The following is a 21,090-nucleotide window of genomic DNA, read 5'->3' as shown; positions in this document are numbered from 1 at the left end:
TCCTCTTGTGCTACTTCCGGGTTTTTAAGTATAATCTGGTGGAATTGAAATATAAGTAGCCTGTAACAGCTGTAGCATTGGTGGTTTGGCATCAAGGCCTATTTTATTCTTCTAAGATGGTTCTATCACATTAATTCTTAAATTCCTTTGTCCCACGTGACTGTACTCTATTTCATCTGGTTGCAGGAGAGAGGATGAGGAGGAGCAAGGATAAGGAGGAAAGAGGATGAAGAGTCTGTCCTGTACTGTACTTCATCTGGCTGGAGGAGAGAGGATGAGGAAGAGTCTGTCTGTATATCATCTGGCTGAAGGAGAGAGGATGAAGAGTGTCTGTACTGTACTTCATCTGGCTGGAGGAGAGAGGATGAGGTGTAGGAGAGAGGATGAAGAGTCTATTTGTATATCGTCTGGTTAGAGGAGCGCTGATGATGAGGAGGAGAGAGGATGAGTAGCAGCAGCAAGACCACCTCCCAATAATAATCTACAACTATACATATAATTTACTATCAGTTTAAGGACTGCTGCTGCTACTGCCCCTTTCTACTGCAATTCTCCTGGAATATGGTCCTGTTCCAACAAGGTTAATCAAGTTATCAATAATCGAATCAAATTGAATCGAGAAGTGTGTGTTTTCCTCTTCAACAATTTGACAGTTTTCCTCCTGTAAATTCTACCAGAGTTAGACTGAAAATAATCTTTGAATTTGAATGATACGTGACCATGTGCTATCTATCTATCTATCTATCTATCTATCTATCTATCTATCTATCTATCTATCTATCTATCTATCTATCTATCTATCTATCTATCTATCTATCTATCTATCTATCTATCTATCTATAACTGAAGCTGTTGTTTTGTTTTGTTATTTGTGGGTAATTTTATTTCATTACGTTACATCTGTGTTATCGAGGGTACTATATTTAACAAACAAGGAACAAACAAGGAACTATTTAATTTGATGGCATGGTAATGCTGCATCACGTACTTCAGCGCACTATTTCACTGAGTGGCTGAAACTGGAGCAAAGTGGCCTGAGGAAAGACTGCAAAACTCATAGATTGGATTAGGAACATATTCCCAACTCAAGAAGTATCACTAACAAATATATCTTTATTTAATTTAAAGTTATATGAACTCTTACATCAGGAGTGTCATACACTACATACAGCCTGTGGGCCAGCTGCAACAAGCTTAGTGTCAAAATTAGAATGTAATTTCTTCATGGAATTGAATGATATTACTAATGTGTCCCGTTGTAGAGGGGACATCATACAAAACACTGAAACACAGACCTGCACAGCAGGCAGCAACAGCCTCCTCAGATAAATAACAAAATAGCATTGCAAGCGTTGGGGAGGGTGAGTTTGTGAAAACATGTGGAAAGCTGAATAAAGTGACAGGCTTTTACCAACACGAGTCTGCAAACAGATCGTAATCAGGACTTCAGATTATACTTATTTTTCATGAGTTTTTTCGTATGGTTCATATTAAGTTTTGTAAAAAAAAAAATACAAAATGTTGTTTAAATGTTAGCATTTTTATTCATTATATTCACAAGATCTTACGCTGTCTTTTCGATCAGACAGTCCTGAGTGTGTCCACATGATGGCGTCGCGACATTCAGAAAGCACTCATGCTGTCTGGTCAGTGAGCTCAATGCATCAAAGAAACGTCCCTCTCTGACGTTGAAAATGTATATTTGATCCCGAATAAATGACTCAAATAGAGTGTATTTTCTAGGTTTTAGCACGTTTTGATTAAAGGCATTTTAAAAGCCTTTAAAAGTAAGTCAGTTACTTTACTGATTACTTGTCTGTAAAAGTAACGAAGTTAGATTACAAGTAACGTTTTAGTTACTTTCAGCATCCTGCTGATACATATTCTAACCTTCATTCTTTGTTGTATTTATATCTGACTCACGGTTTTATTATCAGATGTTTACTATAACTGGTATTTATTAGTATGTAGTTGTAGTCTGTTGGTGCACTATTATTTATTTGCACTACCTGCTCTATGTGAGCTTTTAATGAAGTATCGCATTACTAATTAACACGTTACCGACGTCACTGTGTTACATAAGATGTAATGTTCAATATAAAACAGGAAACTAGACAGATTTGTCAAATTTGAGCACAAATAAATGACCGTTTTTATTGATTTGATTTCCACTTGTGGATAGAAGATCCATTTCAATCAATTTGATTCAGATTTTATATATTTAAAAAAAAGCCTAAATTTACAAGAATGTCTACAACTACTGCAAAAACATTTATATTTATGGTGTATTTTGGGTCACTTTATGAAAAGTGATCCTATTTGAGGGTAAAAGATGTGAATGAGCCACCTTGAAAAATCCATTCTGCTCATCAGTTTAAAGGATCCATCACTTCAGTCAGTAAAGTTTTCAAAATCATTCCTATATCGTTGTAATATTCCTTCATAATGCTCACTACGAGAGTGAACTTTATCACTCTTCCATTCCAAAGCCTCGTCTTCTGAGTGTCTATGTGGTTAAAATTCTTTGAACAGCTTTTAATTGGTTGTACATAAGTACACATATTATTATTATAGTTCTGTGTTGTATGCAGTTGCCTTTAATTTAGTCAGATGGATCTACCTTCAAAACATAATGGACTTTGCATGGATTACACACACACACACGCACACACACACACACACACACACACACACACACACACCCACACACACACACACACACACACACACACACACACACACACACACACACACACACACACACACACACACACACACACACACACAGTTTCAAGCTGGATGTGCATCTGGAGGAAGACACACCTAAGATATGACTTCTTAATATACAAAATGTTCAATGAATTAAAAAAGAAATGGTTTTGCCATTCAGTGGAGCAGTTTTCGGTTCATGGGGAGACAAAGGGGACGTTTTTTTCCCTTCCTTATCAGACAAATAACTGTTTTGCCTTTTGTTTCTCTTTGTGCTTCACAGCTGGAGCAGCAGGTCGGGTGAGTTACTGGCAGGAATAAACTCAAGATACCATTCAGATTCTTTATCAAAACAAGAAGTCATAAATCATTGACCATGGTGGACAGATGAGTTAAGATATGTATTTATTTTTGACGTTTTACAGAATAACAATGTGTGAAGTTTAATTACTTTCCTTTTTTGTGGGGTGTGGCACTGATCCTAATGTACCGTTTGATTTCTCTTCAATCAAAAATTAATTTTAAAGGATTTTTTTTTTTTGCGGTGTATATAATCAAAAAATAATATAACTCTGGTGCACATTGGTGAACATCTTGTCATCGTCTCTCTGAGCTGCATAGAGAAGGATGGGTGTGTGATAGTAGCTGAAAACACAGATTTCTATTCCACAGACCTGCCTGCAGCCACGTAGCTGCTATCAGAGAGCGGTGTGTATGCACTGGTAGGAGCGTTGGTTAAATGAGAATCAGGCTTCAGATGTGTCTGAGGTGTTGTGTTTGGAGTGAGACACTTTTATTCCTGTCCACTGCCGAGCACACGGGTCGAGGAGGTCATCGAGGGCGGCAGGTTTCTGTCAGCCAGACAATTCATCGTGCTCTCTGAGGGCCTTGATTGAGGATATCCTCCAAACAATCACTGTGTGTAGAAATTAGTTCAAAAGTTTTCAGTCACACTGTATGTTCTTCCTCCCATCCATCTCCATGCCACCAGAGCCTCAAACACAGAATCTTTCCTTTTACTGGCCCACAGATCATTCCCCCTGTCTTGTTAAAATGCCACGATGCAAGTCTTCCTCATGATGGAGTGTCCAGTGTGATCCTCTGCTTCATTATAGGCTCCTTCGTCTGTCTGAGTTCGTCTGGATCACAGTGACGCAGGGCAGTAAAACCTTTGCCAAACAGGTTATGTGTAATTATGTTGATACAATATCAAGGGTCAAGAGGAAATTACCAGCAGACTTTAATTATCTGTCAGGAAAAAGTGCACAAGAGTGTATTTGTCTTCGGAAAGTCCTCTACATTGTTTAGATTTTTATTTCCCTAAAAAAAGAAACCTACCAAATGTAAACAATACAAACATGAAATAGAGCTTTTTTTAATGACCGGTTTCATGGACATGATGGACATGGAGTTGCCGCGGAAGTCCGCCCCTTTCCTTCTTTATTGCTGCTGAAGCACGTATATTGTTGTACTATTTTGACAGCGGCAGAAATCAGGTCACAAATGATTGACCTCTCACCTCCGCATACAGTACCACCGCCATGCGAGAGAGGAGCGGGAGCCAAGCTGAGAGCAATCAGAGTCCGTCCCCGGTGGACAGATAACGTCTCAGGTCGGTTCCACCGCTTCCTCCCACCGTCCCCAGAGTGTGTCCACACAATCAGAACACACACCCACTGCTCTGTTACACTGATATGACCCGGCCTGAGCAAAGTCTTCCATACAGCATGAAGGTCTCCTCAATTCGCATCTTTAATCTTGTGCTCTGTGCCTGTTTAAGGTGGGATTCTTTATGGCCACTGCACGTTACGGCACAATGAAATGTAGTTTTTCACAGCAGCATATGAGTCAAATCAGCAGCATAATTGAGGAGGCAGTTTTGTGGTGTGGAAAAGTGAGATACCTCAGGGCAGACGTGGCACCAGTTGACTTCTTTACCATATTAGACAATGTTAATATTGTAAAACAAAATGCATTGTAAGGTAAAAGCAATCAGATGTCTGCATTCTTATTGACTTAATGTATAACCATTGAGTTATCTCATGTTAAATTAGCAGCTTCAATTCTTACAGAGTTACACAATCTCCTATAATTTGGTCCTTTGGTAGAAAGGAGGACATTTCTGTGAGCATATAACAAAGATTAAAGCTGGACACTCTGTTAAAGTAATAACAAGTATCTGTTATGTAACGTCAGCAAGTGAAGCTTCACAATGCTGTTCAGAGGAAAATGTGTCTGTCAAAGTTTCTTTGTGTTTCACTTTCTGAAGAAAGACGTGGATCATGTGATCACGTCACAAGGCATCATGGGATTGATCCTCTGACTGAAAGGGCGGATGACTTAAAAGGGTGGATGTTCAATCTGATCACTTCATTCAGTCTTCATGTAAACGGGACAGTCTGAGCTCTCAATGTGAAATCACTCAGACTGAGAGAAAAGTTCATCCAAACAGCGTCTCACCATTAGACACACAAAGCGTCACACCAAAAGTGATAGAAACAAACAAAACAAAAAAACAGACCAATGTTACTTTAACTCTATTGAGTTAAAGTAAAGTTGATGTTGTCTTTCACATGTGGAAAGATGCTGTTTCTGGACTTTGCCCCACAAACTGCTGTAGGAAGTCTGCTTGTGCTTGGATGCTGGACTTCCCGAGCTACACGCCACGTCACACACATTAGTCAGATTCATTAGTCAGGCACACCTCAGGGATCTGTATTCAGTCCCCTGATCTACACCTATAAGTGTTCCCCCACCCACACTGAGTTACTTCACCACCATCAGTAGGACTGGTACATGAAATCATAGCTGACTTTACCTGAGCTGCAAACATCTTCCGTCAGGTGAAGAAGGCTGGGCAGAGCTCATGTCAGCCATAGAGGGCCTCTGACTCTTACCGTTGTCAGACGATAATATTGGAAACATCAGGAGCCACAGGTAGAAAAGAAACAATGGACTGAGATGAAACCAGAAGAACCAGAGTGGGATGGGAAGCAAGACTGGAACAAGAAAGATGTAAATAAACACACAGAGTGAGACAAACCGCCGACACAAAGATTCTCTGAATGAAAAGGGAAGCCAACCAGACTCAGTGTGGATGAAGGTGAGGTGCTACCTGGAGAACGAAAGATGATTGAAAGGAGAGAGAGTTAATGGAGGACCGAGATTCAACATGTTCATGTTCAACATGAAGAAGCTACAGAGGCTTATGTATGAAGAAAAACAACTGCTAAATACGGCTAAAAAAGATATAAAAAATCTTCTAAATACTGCAAAAAACAGCTGAAACTGCTGCAAAGATTACAATCATAATAAAATGTTCTTGATTTCAGTTGTTTCATTTAATAGATGTAACAGTTATGTCAGTTTCATTTTGAAATTATTTGAAAATATTTTCTGATACTAACACAAAGTTTTGGGGGAATTAGGGAAACAAAGTTATTCACATCATAAAACTTGCAAATCTCTGATTTACCACACCTTTAACATATGACGCATTTTGACCTTCACACACACACACACACACACACACACACACACACACACACACACACACACACACACACACACACACACACACACACACACATTGTGATATCTGGTTGCTCCCTGCTCTCTGACTCCACCCCACGATGGAAAATGATTATCCACATGGGAAGTTGTCGGTCCAAGTCGTTCCATGAAAAGGCCCACAGGTCAGGACCAGAGGAGACCCAATACAGGCTGAAACAGAGCCAGGTCAGGACTAGTGGAGACCCAGTACAGGCTAAAACAGAGCCAGGTCAGGACTAGTGGAGACCCAATACAAGCTGAAACAGAGCCAGATCAGGACCAGGGGGTACAGGGTGAAACAGAGCCAGGTGAGGACTAGTGGAGACCCAGTACAGGCTGAAACAGAGCCAGGTCAGGACTAGTGGAGACCCAATACAGGCTGAAACAGAGCCAGGTCAGGACTAGTGGAGACCCAGTACAGGCTGAAACAGAGCCAGGTCAGGACCAGGGGAGTCCCAATACAGGCTGAAACAGAGCCAGGTCAGGACTAGTGGAGACCCAATACAGACTGAAACAGAGCCAGGTCAGGACCAGAGGAGACCCAGTGCAGGCTGAAACAAAGCCAGGTCAGGACTAGTGGAGACCCAATACAGGCTGAATCAGAGCCAGGTCAGGACGAGTGGAGACCCAGTGCAGGCTGAAACAGAGCCAGGTCAGGACCAGAGGAGACCCAGTACAGGCTGAAACAGAGCCAGGTCGGGACCAGAGGAGACCCAGTCCAGGCTGAAACAGAGGCAGGTCAGGACCAGAGGAGACCCATTACAGGCTGAAACAGAGCCAGGTCAGGACCAGAGGAGTCCCAGTATAGGCTGAAACCCTGTCAGAGAGGAGCTCCGGCACCATGAAGGTCTGTTTGGAGGTGAGAATGGTGGAGGATCTTCCCATGTGATCCATGGTGTCTTCTAATGCTTCCCAGATGAAACTGAGGATGGCAAACATGCGTCTGATGACCTTGACAGATTCATTCACGCTCAGATGGAACTCCACTCAGCTCTGTGCAGGATATCTTTGATTTTGAAGAGAAAACACCCCATTCAGGGGTGGTTGTTCCAAATGTTCCAGCATTTCTCTCACCTATATGAACGACATTTTAACATTTTGTTTTTATACGGTAACACCAATAACTCTGCTGTTGCTGTGTCTGATCACAGATATCATAGTATTTCATTCATCCTATGACTTCTCCGCCAGGTTATTCATGACCAGAGATATATTACTAGGAGGTGAATTCACAGTGAAGCTGATCACTGCCTCTGATTCACAGTTTTTCCCACCCAGGAATTAAAATAAGCCTCAGCTGATGAGGTCTGCCGGCCATCTGGACTCCCATTGAAGTCAACTGGCACTGACCCAGGGCCCCAGGCCCCACGGGGAGGGCCTCGGCCATGTCCAGCATTCGGGCCTTTTCCTTCCTGTTCCTCTGTGACATCTTCCTGCCTGGCCATGGGCGGGTGGTTTGGGGGGCCTCTGGGAGCCGTTGTGCAGGGGCCCTTAGAGCTGCAGGATAAACTCACAGAGCAGCTTCTAATTGGGCTTTAGCACTGACAGGTGGAGAGAACCAGCAGCGTCCGAGGCTTTATGGAAGTGTGCAGTTATTTGGATCGGCCCTCAAGGACCACCAGGGTAATAAGTTTCTTCCAGAGGTGGGGGGGCTCCTACATGAAATCAAGCCTGATTTAAAGGATCCACTTCAATCCATAAATCAAACTCTGCCTGAAAAATGTGAATACAATAAATGAGAATTTGCCTCAGTGTGAACACAGCTGCCTGTTGGCACAATGTGGTCATAGAGAACCACGCACCTCTAACAGTTTTGCCTAATCTTATTTATTATTCATTTTCAGTCCTGCTAAAGATTTAAAAGTTTTTGCTCCTGGTCACTGAATTCAACCAAATATGACAAGTTTCATGAGTGGTAATCTGGAAGAAAGCACATATCTATATTTACAGTCTTAAACTGATGTGTTTCACCCAATAAATGCTGATATGAGTGTGTCACTTTATTTTACAAGTTAAAGATGACGGCCTGCTTCATGAATATATTTTCGCCTTTATTGTTGCTCAATCTGAAACATTTTATAAATCTTGTTGTGCTTTATTTCAACCAGCTGTGCTGCATCGCAGATTGTTCAGCTACTTTCACAAATTGTTATGTCTACTAATCCTATTAGAACAACTTTTGTAGGAGAACTGATGTTTTATTTGTACCTTTCAGACTCTGCAGCTTCGTGCCTCAGGCCCTGTTTAAAAAGTACTCGTGTATAGTTGTGCATATCCACTACTTTAATTCCTCAGCAGCTGTGTTATCGGCACACAGGGTGCGAACTGATATTAGCTGTGACTGATCAACACCACATGTGGATCCAGCAGCACAGATTTACTACCAGAGTACAAATGTCCCAAAAAAAGTCAACCCTTCCATTTTTGTATTTCCCTGGAATCCCAAGCACACATGGCTTCGGACGACGTTTTGGACCATAAAAACAGAAGGTTCAGCAGAATCAAGTAGAGCAAATAAACTGCTTCTTTTTTTTCCAACAGGAGATTCTGAAGCAAAGTCAGACCAAACTGTAAAGGTCTTCCTCTGCTGGCTTGGATCCAGTAATGTGCTTCACTCCCTGATGAGTAATCATCAGTCACCACAATAGATCCAACAGCACTCATTGGTGTTTTTCCTGTTTTGCCTTGACTTTTTTTCCCAGAGCGAGCTGACACTGATCCATGCCTTCCTCACTGGCTCAGCACCCTGACGGAGCCACGCTGCTGGACACCACCGCTCAGAAAAAGACCCATTACTTCCCCTGGTCACATTTCAGAGCTCAGTCACAAACAAATGGTAAAACTCCATTCAAATGCACACACAGGTTTCCAGTGACACGAAGAAAGCAGCAGGAACAGGGAGACAGTCCAGGCTGAATTACCACAGTGTGCTTTCCTTATGTAAAAATACATTTAATTTACAAGTAGATTAAAACATGTACAAACAGTGTAAAACACACCCACCACACGCTCGTACGCACGCACACACGCACGCACGCACGCACGCACGCACGCACGCACGCACGCACGCACGCACGCACGCACACACACACAGCGTTCAGAGATCTTCATGACTAAAAGAGACATTTTTTTCCCACTTTCCACCAAATGAACTTCACCTGCAGCCACCAAACAGCTTCAACCTTCAAAATGAGAATGCAGTAATGTAATATTTCAACCAGTTTAACACTGTCAAGTGTTTGAACTCTTTTCACTTTTTTAGCAGTTTTAGATGTCTTAAGTTTCATATTGTATTTTATATTTTAAAACCACTGATGCCTATTAACAGTTATACTATGTACTAGTTTTAGTCATGTTTGTCATTCCATACATTGATCAAAATGTGAGAGAAGTCGTCGACTTCTCTCCCATTATTAAACATACAGGTAAACTTGTTGCTTTACTTATTCTGTTTTTCTTCAGTCATTTGAAAAAAGTGTATTCTGGGTTTTCTTTCTGAGAGGTGCGATTGTAAAGCGGCCAGGTCGCTCAGATTTTAAATAACAAATGACTGAACTTTCTAAATACTGTTGCAGATCTTTCCTTCTGGGGTGTGAGATCGGAGTCCCTTTAAACTGATTGTGCAAGAATGTAAATCCATTTGTAATTCAACATTGTATTGACCGACATATTTGTTTTTTGACTCAAACCTCGAACACATTGCCAGCTTGTTCTCTCCTGTCACATGGTGAAGCAGCAGCATGCACACCAGACCAATCACAGCCAGTCTCCAAGAAACTCTGGACTGTTCTGTTATTTCACTGATCCCGTTCAGAGTACCAATGAAGAAATGCATGTGATGAAGCGTCAGACACATTGCAGGCCACATAAGGAGCCATGCTGCTGTGCAGAACATGCCAGCTTGGTAACATTGCACCATTTTCCAGCGGTTTTGCTGCAGACCAAACTTTAAATCAGAGAAGAGCCTGCAGGAATGTCTGATGTCAGCATATCTGTGGAGACGGGGCAGGCCATTGCTTCTGACTTCCAGAAAGTTCGATTGTCTGGGCCACACTGAGTAAAGTGACTGTTGAGGAAAACTCCGACAGACTCAGAACAGCTCTGTGATACGGTTCAGTCTCCAAGACTCTTGAAGCCTGGAAGAGCGGCTGCTCTACAGTGAGTGATAAATCCATCCTACTCCCCGTCAGGATCTCTCACCGCCGACTGATTTGTCTCACACTGCTTCCGTGCATCTTCACGCAGTCTCTTCTGTCCTTTACCTGTGGACAGAGAAGCAAACTGGCATCAGCACTGTTTACACGAAGAAAGGACCTGAACTCATGAACACAATCTCTCAGCCAGCGTGGGACTGTGAGCCATGTACTTTATTAAAATAAACCTGCCATTCATTTCTTATTTTCCAGCAGTTGTTGGAGAAGGGATTCCCCTTATCCCATAACATATCCTGTTGCCCCCCCCCCCCCCCCCCCCCCCCCCCCCCCCCAAGGCACTATGGCATCTTGCCCAACACTTTGAGGACCCTGCTTGAAGCTCGGACGGTAAAAAGAGCTTCAGTACAGTTACATAGCACACTCGAATGAATGAAAGCGATGTTTCCCTTTAAAGGATATGATCATGGACCAAATGATAGGGCTCCTCAAAATAAACCTAATCCCAAGAGATGGAGGTTGATTATTATATTATATAATATAATATCACTGGGTCGCAGACGATTCCAGCCTGTGTGTCAGGTCAAACACAGCGGTCACAACACAACATTAGACAATACAGTCCAACAGCTTCAGAAGCCCCAACTATTTATTTAGCCTTATCCAGTCCAGACTTTAAATCAAATCAACATTAGCCCTAAAATGTATCCATCCATCCATCCATCCAGCCATCTTTCTTCAGCATGCAAACCTCATCCAGATGTCTGGTTGTGGAGGCTGAAGCTTATCCCAACTACAGAGTTTTCCTTAGGTCCATATGACCCTCCAACAATGTGAGCATATAAACAGATTCAGGTCTCAACAAAAACCATAGATTACAGGGAACTATGATAAGAAATAAAGGATTCAACAGAATTTAAACTACTTGTTGTGTAGTTGTGTCAATTATTAATAAACTTATGTACAGTTTAATATAATAAATTACACTTTAGGAGCTGAGGTGAGCTTGGTGAAGGCAGTTTGGTGATGTGTGTGTGTGTGTGTGTGTGTGTGTGTGTGTGTGTGTGTGTGTGTGTGTGTGTGTGTGTGTGTGTGTGTGTGTGTGTGTGTGTGTGTGTGTGTGTGTGTGTGTATGTGTGTGTGTGTGAGAGAGAGAGAGAGAGAGAGAGAGAGAGAGAGAGCGAGAGAGAGAGACACTTGAACAGACACAAGCATTTTCAGTTGGAGGAGTGATGGAGGAGTGATGGAGTCCAAATCAGTGCGCAGACTGAAGGACAGGATCCATTTCAGGTCTGCTGAGGCTCTTACCGCCCTGCGCTGGTTGCTCAGGCAGAATGTGCAGATGGTCCGGGGCTGTCCGCCCTCTCCAGCCCCCGTCACCTCCTTGTAGACCGCAGTCAGACACGGCTGGCCGTCCTCTCGTCCGTCCCCGACCACCAGCACGTTGGCCAAGTGCGAGATGTAGCTGGACGCCAGGCGCAGCGTCTCGATCTTGGAGAGCTTTCTGTCAACCGGCTCGGTGGGGATGAGCGTCCGCAGAGCCGTGAAGGCCGTGTTCACGTTCTGTGTCCGGTGTCTCTCCCGGGCATTTGCGGCGTTCCGCTGCCTGACCACCACGCCGCCGCTGGAGCTCACGCAGCAGCCGTAGCCCTGATCCGTGCTGCCGTCACTCCCGCTGCGGTTCCCCTCCTCGTCGTCCGACACCAAGGTCAGATCCGCAGAGTAGAAGAGATGCGTGGACACCGGCCGGAGCATGGTGAAAGCCATCACAGGGGAAGCTGCCTTTACGCACACGGAGCAACCGGAGCCGTGCGTAAAAGTGCTGATGGTATGTGCGCACCGCTCCCCACTTTGTTCCAGCTCCCTCACTGTGGATGGTCCAGTGGGATATCACTCATTCAGACTCTTATAAAGAGCGGGAGGAGTGGGGCAGATACAGAGACTCCCACTTTTCTGGGACTGGGAGAGGGCAGGGTAAAATGTCTGGGGTGTATCCTGCCCTCTCCAAGTCCCAGAAAAGTGGGAGTCTCTGTATCTGCCCCACTCGGGGTCGGGGAAGCAGCTCTTCAAGAAAAGTTGAAAAAGATACTAAATGAAAAGTCATTATTTTCACACTCGCCTCATAGATACCGTTGCGGGTTGGAGTTCAGGGTCTTTCTGTCTGGAGTTTGTATGTTTTCCTTGAGCGTTTTCTGGTTTCCTGTGTGTGTGTGTGTGTGTGTGTGTGTGTGTGTGTGTGTGTGTGTGTGTGTGTGTGTGTGTGTGTGTGTGTGTGTGTGTGTGTGTGTGTGTGTGTGTGTGTGTGTGTGTGTGTGTGTGTGCTGAAACATGATACAAGATGGGTGGATGGATGGATGGATGGATGGATGGATGGATGGATGGATGGATGGATGGATGGATGGATGGATGGATGGATGGATGGATGGATGGGCAATACAACATTAACTTCAAAACACGTCTGTATTTTTCAGTCTGAGCTCATATCTCAAACATGAAGCGTCATGTACCTATTTACTTGAAAGTGAAAAGAGTGATGAGATCAATATTCAGTTGTTTCGTGAATGTAAACATATGGCTCTACTTTAACGTTTTCCTTTTCCACCTCATCCATCCACCCATCCTCTGGACACACACACACACACACACACACACACACACACACACACACACACACACACACACACACATGCACACACACTATTTAGAGTCACCAATTAACTAATGAACAGAGTTAGTGCAACAATGCAAACTTGTCACAGGAAGGTGTGACCTCGACCTTCTCACTATGAGGTGAAAATGCTACAAAAACAAACATTCAAACCTGTTTTCAGTAAAATCAAAACTCAGCTCAGCTGACAATAACGCATGAAGCTCGCATCTTTTATGAGTCCATGAATGGGACTGTGAAATTTTTGCATTTTTCACAATTGTGTGTGCAGTTGTGTTTGATTTGATTTGTTGGAGATGTTGTTGTATTTGTTTAATTTAAGCATAAGCCTAATTTCTTCCTTTTTTGCAAATGTTAATTTGCTTTATTTACCTTCTTCTTTATTGGTCGCTTCAGAGAAGTGAATTTACATAAGTGGGTCAAGGTGGGTGGGATGTCAGGGCATATGGTTTTTTTAGCACAGTGACAGAGGCTGCAGAAAATGTCATCTGTATTCTTGCTTCAACCACTGAATAAACCACCTCAAATGCACTTTTCTGGTATGGACAGTGATTTAATTTTGATCTGTTCAACTGCCTAAAGCCAACTCATGACGTAGCCTCAGTGGCCATTTGAAAAGTATGGACTGTTTTTTTGTTTTAGTTTGTTATAGACAAATAACCACTACATGATTATATTCTATGATTTAGAGATCTTCCTTTTCTATTTATTTTTTATTCAGGTCTTATCTATCATAGATTTAAATATATTTTGATTACTTATTTACTGTGTGAATGATGGACTGACCTGAATCTGTCTATCAATCTGTCTTCTCGCTACGCAACAACTCAGTTTAAGTAGCAGACAGTGTGCTATCAGGATGTGTGGCTTTCACATGAAAACCAGAGGAAGATTTTCTTAAACATGAGTCCCAGCAGATCCGTTGTCTTCAGCTGGACTGATTAACATAGGAACTCTTTGAAAGGTTCTGTTTTCCCTCATAAGTAATCAAAATGTAATCTGATCTGCGTCTGAGCCGCAAGTATTGACAAACACAATGTGCTTAAACTAATCTCACATAACCAGTCCGTAAACATATGTCTCTACTAAAGTACAGAAATTAATATTTACCTGAAAATTGAATTCATCCCCAAGCTGATGACTCCCTGAGAGCCAGTTAGTGAGTTAGCAAACAAGACTGAGCTGGATGTTAAGCTCTTGATTGATAAAACAAGACATTTTTGGGGGGACTTTGTTGTTGAGATATTTTGATGAACACTAATCATCAAGAATTGGTGCACAAACCATATTAAAGTGGCTACTCCCTCATACCTGATGTTGGCTAAAAGGTACTTTGACGTCACAATGATGCTGGTTAAATAATTGATGGACTATTGAATTTAAAATTGAATTGTTTTGAAGAACATGCAGCAGCACATGAGAAATAGGCATATCCACATACACAGAGTGATGTATGGTGGAGGGAACATCATGGTTTAGGGCTGCCTTGACAGCTTAGGAGCTGAGCTGTGACAGAAATGTTTTCACATGTATTGTATTGGAGATGTCTTCAGGTTGATGACAGCTGATGCATCAGGAAAATGAACCTAAACATGGTAGAAAATTGAAACATCCATTCATCTATTAAACATATGAATCCTGTGAAGAAGCTTATAAATTCAGACCTTCCAATGAATCCAGAATGATACTGAAATGCACAATTCCGTCTCTGAAAAAGCTGCTCTGAATACAATGCATTTTGTTTCATGGGTTTTGAACTTAGCTTAATGTGCCAAACATTCAGTGCCTGTTCTGCTCTCCACCTGTAACAGAACACTATGTTAAGTGATTAGCTATATAGCTTTACAAATATAAAATACTGTACGTTTACTTAATGTATGTACACAGAATAACTGTCTAAATCCCCAAACTGTATACAACCAGAATAAACACAATACAAAACTACAGAAAATATTCTGTAACTTGAGATGTTTCAATTCAAAGGTCTTTCAAATGCTCTTTAGCTAATTTGAAGCTTTGTGTGTCTGTAACGAAATAGTGTACAGGTCATTTCTCTTCAGTAACATGTACGTGCTTGACGGTGAGCGCGGTTCTCTGTACTGCCCTGTGTACTCTGTCGCCTTCATATCACAACTCGTATTATCTTCTGCAGCAGTCTGAGCTTCAGGTACTCGTCACACAGAAAAACCAGCCGATGATCAGTGGTGAGTGAATGTTTCTCTGTCTGACTGAGGCAGCTGACCTGGCCGGTGTGACAGCGGCTCTACAGTCGCCCTGTTTCACTTTGGCTAATGGGTTAAGTGCTGTGGGTAAATAAACACTCAGCAGATGCTGGAGGTGATCAAGCCTGAACTTTTCCCTCTGGAAACTAGGCAAATGGCTTCCAGATTGGCCGGTGCAGTTGGAGGAGGAGGAGGGGGGGGGGGGGGGGGGGGGGGGGGGGGGGGGGGGGGGTTCGAATGCTGGAAAGAGGAGAGGTTGTCATCAAAGGATCTGTGTTTTTCCAAACACAACCCCTCAACGCATCAAACCTGGGCACCGGCGACCCCTGCCCTCCTGCCACTCAGCTGCACCAACAAGAGTGCGACTGGCTTTTAAAGCGGGACACAGTTTAATCACAGCGACCCGGGACTACCCCACCACCCCACCACCACCCCACCCCCTCTGTCGAACCCTTCACCTCCCGCAGAAACCTGAAGGAATGCCATTAAAGGCCTGTTGAGGTGATTAAAGTCCTAATGAAGTGTGTGGTGGGCGGAGCGTGTGTCTGCGCAGATGTAAAACAGAAAAACTCTAATCTAGTTCCAGGAGGTTTGGAAGTTGATTCAAGTGTCATTTTAACTATGCAGACAATAATCCATAATCCAAGAGACTGACAGTGATCCGACATTGAGGATAACTTTTGTTGTCTGAACACAGCAGCCAGAATTCAACATTATCTGGCTGAAAACACAGAACATTAATTTTAGCTGTTTGCTTGCACGTAAAAAGTGCTGCCAGTTTCTGAAAACAGCTTCCACACTACAACATTTTCAGTATCGGCACATCTTTTCTGAAACATGTCATCCTGTTCATGGGTTCCACAGTTTGAGTTGGAAGTTTTTTCTGCTGGTGTGGGAGTTAATGAACAACAGTAATGCAAGATTCAGAGTGGCGGTTAGGACATTTACAACACCATCATCTTCATACAGATAATGAGTGGACCTGTATCAAGAAGGACAGGGGAAATGAGCTGACAGGTTTATACTGTTCTGTAGATGGATTACATCTAACTTTTCAAAAATGAAAACTGGAAAAAACAAACAAACAAACAAACAGTATTTCCAGTAAAAACAGGGGTCATATTTCCAGGTAATTATGGTCCGAGCCCGAGTAGAGCTGGGAGAGACCCTATTATTATTGTTATTATTATTATTATTATTATTATTATTATTATTATTATTATTATTATTATTATTATTATTATTATTATTATTATTACTGTATTTTTAAGCATCTAAACATGCTCAAACCTTCGTGAAAATTTACACACGTCAGAACTGGCGAACCATGTTATATTTTTTGGTTAATCTGGCAAAATGTTTAACATGTTTCACCTACGTCCAAGAAATTAGGTAGACACATGCAGCACGTTGAGCTGCACAAAAATGTCATATTTGGCATTAACTGGGGAATTCTCGTGTTGAACTCCTCCTTCAGGGTGAGTCTAAAGGGGCTTTTCCACTAAAAGGAACCAGGTCCTAGTTCAGGGCCGGTGCTATTGCCAGTTCTTAAATGTGCACCTCCAAAGAACCGTTTGTTTTTCCATTGTCAAGGGAACCGAGAGAGAGCCACTTCATCGCGTCACTCCAAAACGTTGTACGTTACTGTATATGTAGCCCCAAGCACTTCTGTCCAAAAATTCTGAGAAGCAGCAATGTGCCAAAAGTCATCTAAACTGCCGGAAAAGGATGAGGATTATGAAGAAAAAACTCCGGTTTTTGGTCCCTGCACTCCTTTTCACATTTTTTAAGTTCATTCAGGGGCTGCTTGACAGTCCTAACGTACCCCGCCACAGCCATGTCCCGTTGTGTTCCCTGACCCTGATGCACTGGTTTGGTCCAGGTCGCTGCATCGAGTTTGACCAGAACAAAGTTTGAGAAAACATTGCATCACCTCGTCGCTCCATTGTTGTTTGTTCACGTCCATCTTGCTTTGGCGATGTTCACTGTAGATTTCAGAATTCCGGTTCAGCGTCTCTTCCGCCTCGTAGATAGCGATAACTCCGCCCCCAGCTGATGACGTGTCAGATCATGCCCTGGACTCGCTCCAGCCCAGCAACGATGTGGGGCCGGCTTAGCACCAGTTTAGCCCCTGATAGGTCGGGGCTTTGGCGGTGGAAAGACAAAGAACAGGTGCTAAATGCGGACCTGACCCTGAACTAGCACCTGGTTCTTTCTGGTGGATCTAAAATTTGGCCTGTACCTACAACAGTCTTTCCCAATGAAAATTGTGTCAAAATTCACATTCAGATCAAACCAGAACATTGAGGCAGAGTGGGAGCACCGCTGGGGGCTTCGGGAGGAGGAGGTGGCAGCAGAGATCGCCTGTTTGACAGAGGAGCACCGGCGTGAAAAGACGTCACTGACCCAGACCAACCTGGAGAATCTGGCCAAGTTCATGAAGGTAGAGATCCAGTGTCATCCATTTGTTTTAGTTTATGTCCAACATTTCACACAACTTTAGCTATGTTCATTTAGTCTGGATAGATCCTGTTTGTCATGACAAGTTGCAGATGAAAGTTTATGGTTTTAAAATTTCTTCAAATGTTCATTCCAGGAAAGAAAGAAGCTGAACAAAGAAGCAAACTGGAAGCTGTGGAAGCTCGTCGGGAGGAGGAGGTCAGGCTGATGGAGGAGAGCTTCAGACAGAGAGAGGCGCTGCTTCAACAGGCCAGAGGAGCAGCGGAGACAACAAGACCGGACACCAAGGTCCTCCAGGACAAGATCCCCCGGCTGAATGCCCTCACGTCCGACACTAACCCCAGCACACGAGAAGGAAGGAGAGAGGGACGAATTAAAGAAAGAACATGCCTGCATTGGTTTGGTTTCTTCCCACAGTCAAACACATGCACCTCCTCTTCACTTTTCTCTTCCTTGTTTCATCTTCGTGTTTCATTCAAAACTAAATTTAACCTAAATTCATCCATATGAATAAATCCTGAAGCTGCTGTTTGCTTATGTTTACCAAACATTTTGAATGAAAATTCACAAGGAACTGGACTATACAGACTATATCTTAGTCCACACAAGTTCAAGTTAACCAAACAATCGTTAGTTATATCAACTCAATGGGGAAGGAAAATGTAAAAATATTCAAAACAAACTCAGAAGACTTAAGTAACTCGATGTTATTTAAATATGTCATTTACTTATTTTGAACGTTGGGATTTACAGGCTTGAAAACTAATCTCATTCTTTCTGATAAAATGAGTCAGTCACCCGGTCCAGGAGGAATCATCAGGCGGACCTCCACAATAAGACTGTGAGCCGTAAACAATGGAACAACCCAGTTCCAAAAAGGTTGAGATGAAAAGTTGAGAGCAGGTCAGGTTGCTGCCTGAATGAAATATAGTGCTTATGATATTACAGATTCAAAGATTCAAAACACTTTATTGTCATTGTCATTAATACAACAAAATTCTGTAAGAGCATCACAACCCAACATAGCATGTTGTAGGAAAATATTGTGAAATAAGTTTAACATTTCTTATGAAAAATAGTTTTCTATCATTTTGAATTATTGTTTTCACATACAATGTTGTTCCAACTTAAAATCAGTCAAATCAGTAAATTCTACATAATGAGCAACTGAACAATACAAGTCATCCAAAAATCTAACAAGAATCTTCATACCTGAAATTTCATCAGCAAGCGAAATAAGTCTGTTGTTGGCATGAGAAGGTGGCTGAAGAGATGAAGCAACTAAAAGCAGCGTGAATGTGCAACCCTGCTCTTTATCTGCTTCAGCTTCAGTAACTAACTGACGTCAGGAGAATCACGACAGTCAAAGCAGCTTATTGTTATAAACCAGTTAAAACTACTGATTTCTTGATGAACTTGGGACAGACGTGTCCTGGACACCATACTGAGTTAGTTGTGGGACAGTTTAGTCTTCACGCTCTTATCACTGACAGCAAGCAGGCTTTTATTCTGGCTTTTTCCCAACAAAGTTTACATGAAAGCAAACTGTGAAGGATTCCAGACTATTAACATGCATTAATTCTCCAACTATCACTACAAAAGTACCAAATGACCCTCGTTTGCATGATTTGCATCATCTTTCTTCCTGAATCTTGAAAAAAAAATTAAAAAAACCCTTGTTGTTCCTCACTTCTTGTGACATGCAGGAGTGAGGAGACGATGAGGCCTGTCAGCATTAATGCTGCTGTGTCTCCTGTGAGAGGATCTGCTGGGAAACGCTGCAGTCAGACAACTTGACTCATCGGAAACAGCTGCAGCGGACTCCGAACAGCCAGCGTCAGCCTGCTGCGGACGGCCGTCACTCCTTATTTATGTCTGAGTGTGTGCAATGGAAGACAAAAATGAAGTGGAGTGACAGGAGGGACTGGGCTAAGTCCCATTTTCTTTATGTGAGGAAAGAGAGAGAAAACCATTTCTACTCAACTCATAAGAAAGTCACATAAAAACGACTCGAATCCTGTTAATCTTCATTCATTGGAGTTCAAATGGATTCACAGCTTATGGGTTGGGGGTGGGTTTATTTTTGGTAGATTATTTCTGGTAGTTAACCTTATAGTGCTGGAGAGCCTCCTCATCTGTGTGGAACATGCATCTGTGGGATGAGCAGCAGAGGGACGTATGAGGGCTGCAGCTGGTGCCTCCTCTGTATGTGGCTCGCCAGCCTGCTCACACTCTGTCAGGATGCAGCTAACACTCTGGAACAAAGGCAGAGTTCAGGGCGGTCATGTTCAGGGCAGTTGTGTTCAGGGCGGTCGTGTTCAGGGCAGTCGTGTTCAGGAATCTGATAAGTTCTCTCTGTGGCCGCGATGTGGACGCTGTGGATTGCCACTGGTTGCAGAATTCACCGGAGGACCAGAAAGTCAAAAAGCAGAGGTGATATAAAAAGCACATTGAGCTGTTTGGGATTTACAGAAGAGATTTGACACATTCTGCTCATCCCACAAATGCATGGTCCTTACAAAAATGGCGCAGTTTCAGGGGAATGGACAGATTTTTCTGTGTTTGCTGTTTGAGATTGAATAATTTCAGACTGAGAGATCAGACTGTCCTGTTTACATGAAGACTGAATGAAGTGATCAGACTGAACATCCACCCTTTCAGTCAGAGGATCAATCCCATGATGCTTTGTGACGTGATCACATGATCCACGTCCAGCTGTAGCAAGAAGTATTGAAGATGATTTGTTGGCTGGTTATGTTTCTTTCTGTCTCACTCCGAGCAGCTGAACCAGATCTGGAAGACATTTTGCCCTTTATTAAGTCCTAAGTTCATGCTGTTCACTAGAATCACCTAAAGAGTTTAAATACTTGAACTCAGTCAGGTCTTGTCTCAGAACATTTATTATTAAATTATTATTATCATTATTCCAGTATTGTTGTCCAGTTTTTGTTATTATTATTATACAATTAGTCAGCACATCTCATGCATGAACACGCAACAGTTTCCCTCTAATACTACAACAACCGAACCTTTTTCTGTGAGATCATGGTGAGATGTGACCTCCTACTCATATGTTCCCTCTCTTTTTGCTCCTGATCATCTTTCACAGCCTCTGACATCCTGACAATGTGAGACAGGTGGGGCAGTGAGTCAGTGAGAGTTCAACAAATGGTCTCAGCTTCACTGTGACCAACATAAAACTCCATACATCTTCATCGAGAGGGGCCATGCTCTCCTTCCACTAGAGAATAAATGTTAGATCTTCCAAACAAGAAATGGCACTTTTATAGGACCCCCCCCCCCCCCCCCAGAATCTCACTTTGAACTT

General features: G+C 42.8%; 1 protein-coding gene across 1 annotated transcript; it reads right to left on the bottom strand.

Annotated features, from left to right (window-relative positions):
- Nucleotides 1-9,195: 9,195 nt before the first annotated feature.
- LOC308109128 (transcription factor 15-like) lies at nucleotides 9,196-12,287 on the bottom strand. Its single transcript, XM_080462506.1, has 2 exons — nucleotides 11,721-12,287; nucleotides 9,196-10,523 (listed from the first exon to the last, which is right to left on the bottom strand). Exons 1-2 carry the CDS (start codon nucleotides 12,177-12,179, stop codon nucleotides 10,458-10,460), a joined length of 525 nt encoding a protein of 174 aa, XP_080318632.1. The 5' UTR covers nucleotides 12,180-12,287; the 3' UTR covers nucleotides 9,196-10,457.
- Between the last annotated feature and the right edge of the window lie 8,803 nt (nucleotides 12,288-21,090).

This window comes from Lipophrys pholis, assembly GCF_963383615.2.
Source record: "Lipophrys pholis genome assembly, chromosome: 4".
In the NCBI taxonomy this organism is placed as follows: domain Eukaryota; kingdom Metazoa; phylum Chordata; class Actinopteri; order Blenniiformes; family Blenniidae; genus Lipophrys; species Lipophrys pholis.
The sequence above is the reverse complement of the archived record's forward strand: the minus strand, read 5'-3'. Positions and strand labels throughout refer to the sequence as shown.

Excerpts from the sequence above, each read along its gene's own strand:
- LOC308109128 (XM_080462506.1), bottom strand. The coding sequence starts at position 12,179 with ATGGCTTTCACCATGCTCCGGCCGGTGTCCACGCATCTCTTCTACTCT. Across the intron at positions 10,524-11,720 it reads TGAGCAACCAGCGCAGGGCG|GTAAAGGACAGAAGAGACTG; the intron begins GTAAGAGCCTCA and ends CTCTGTCCACAG.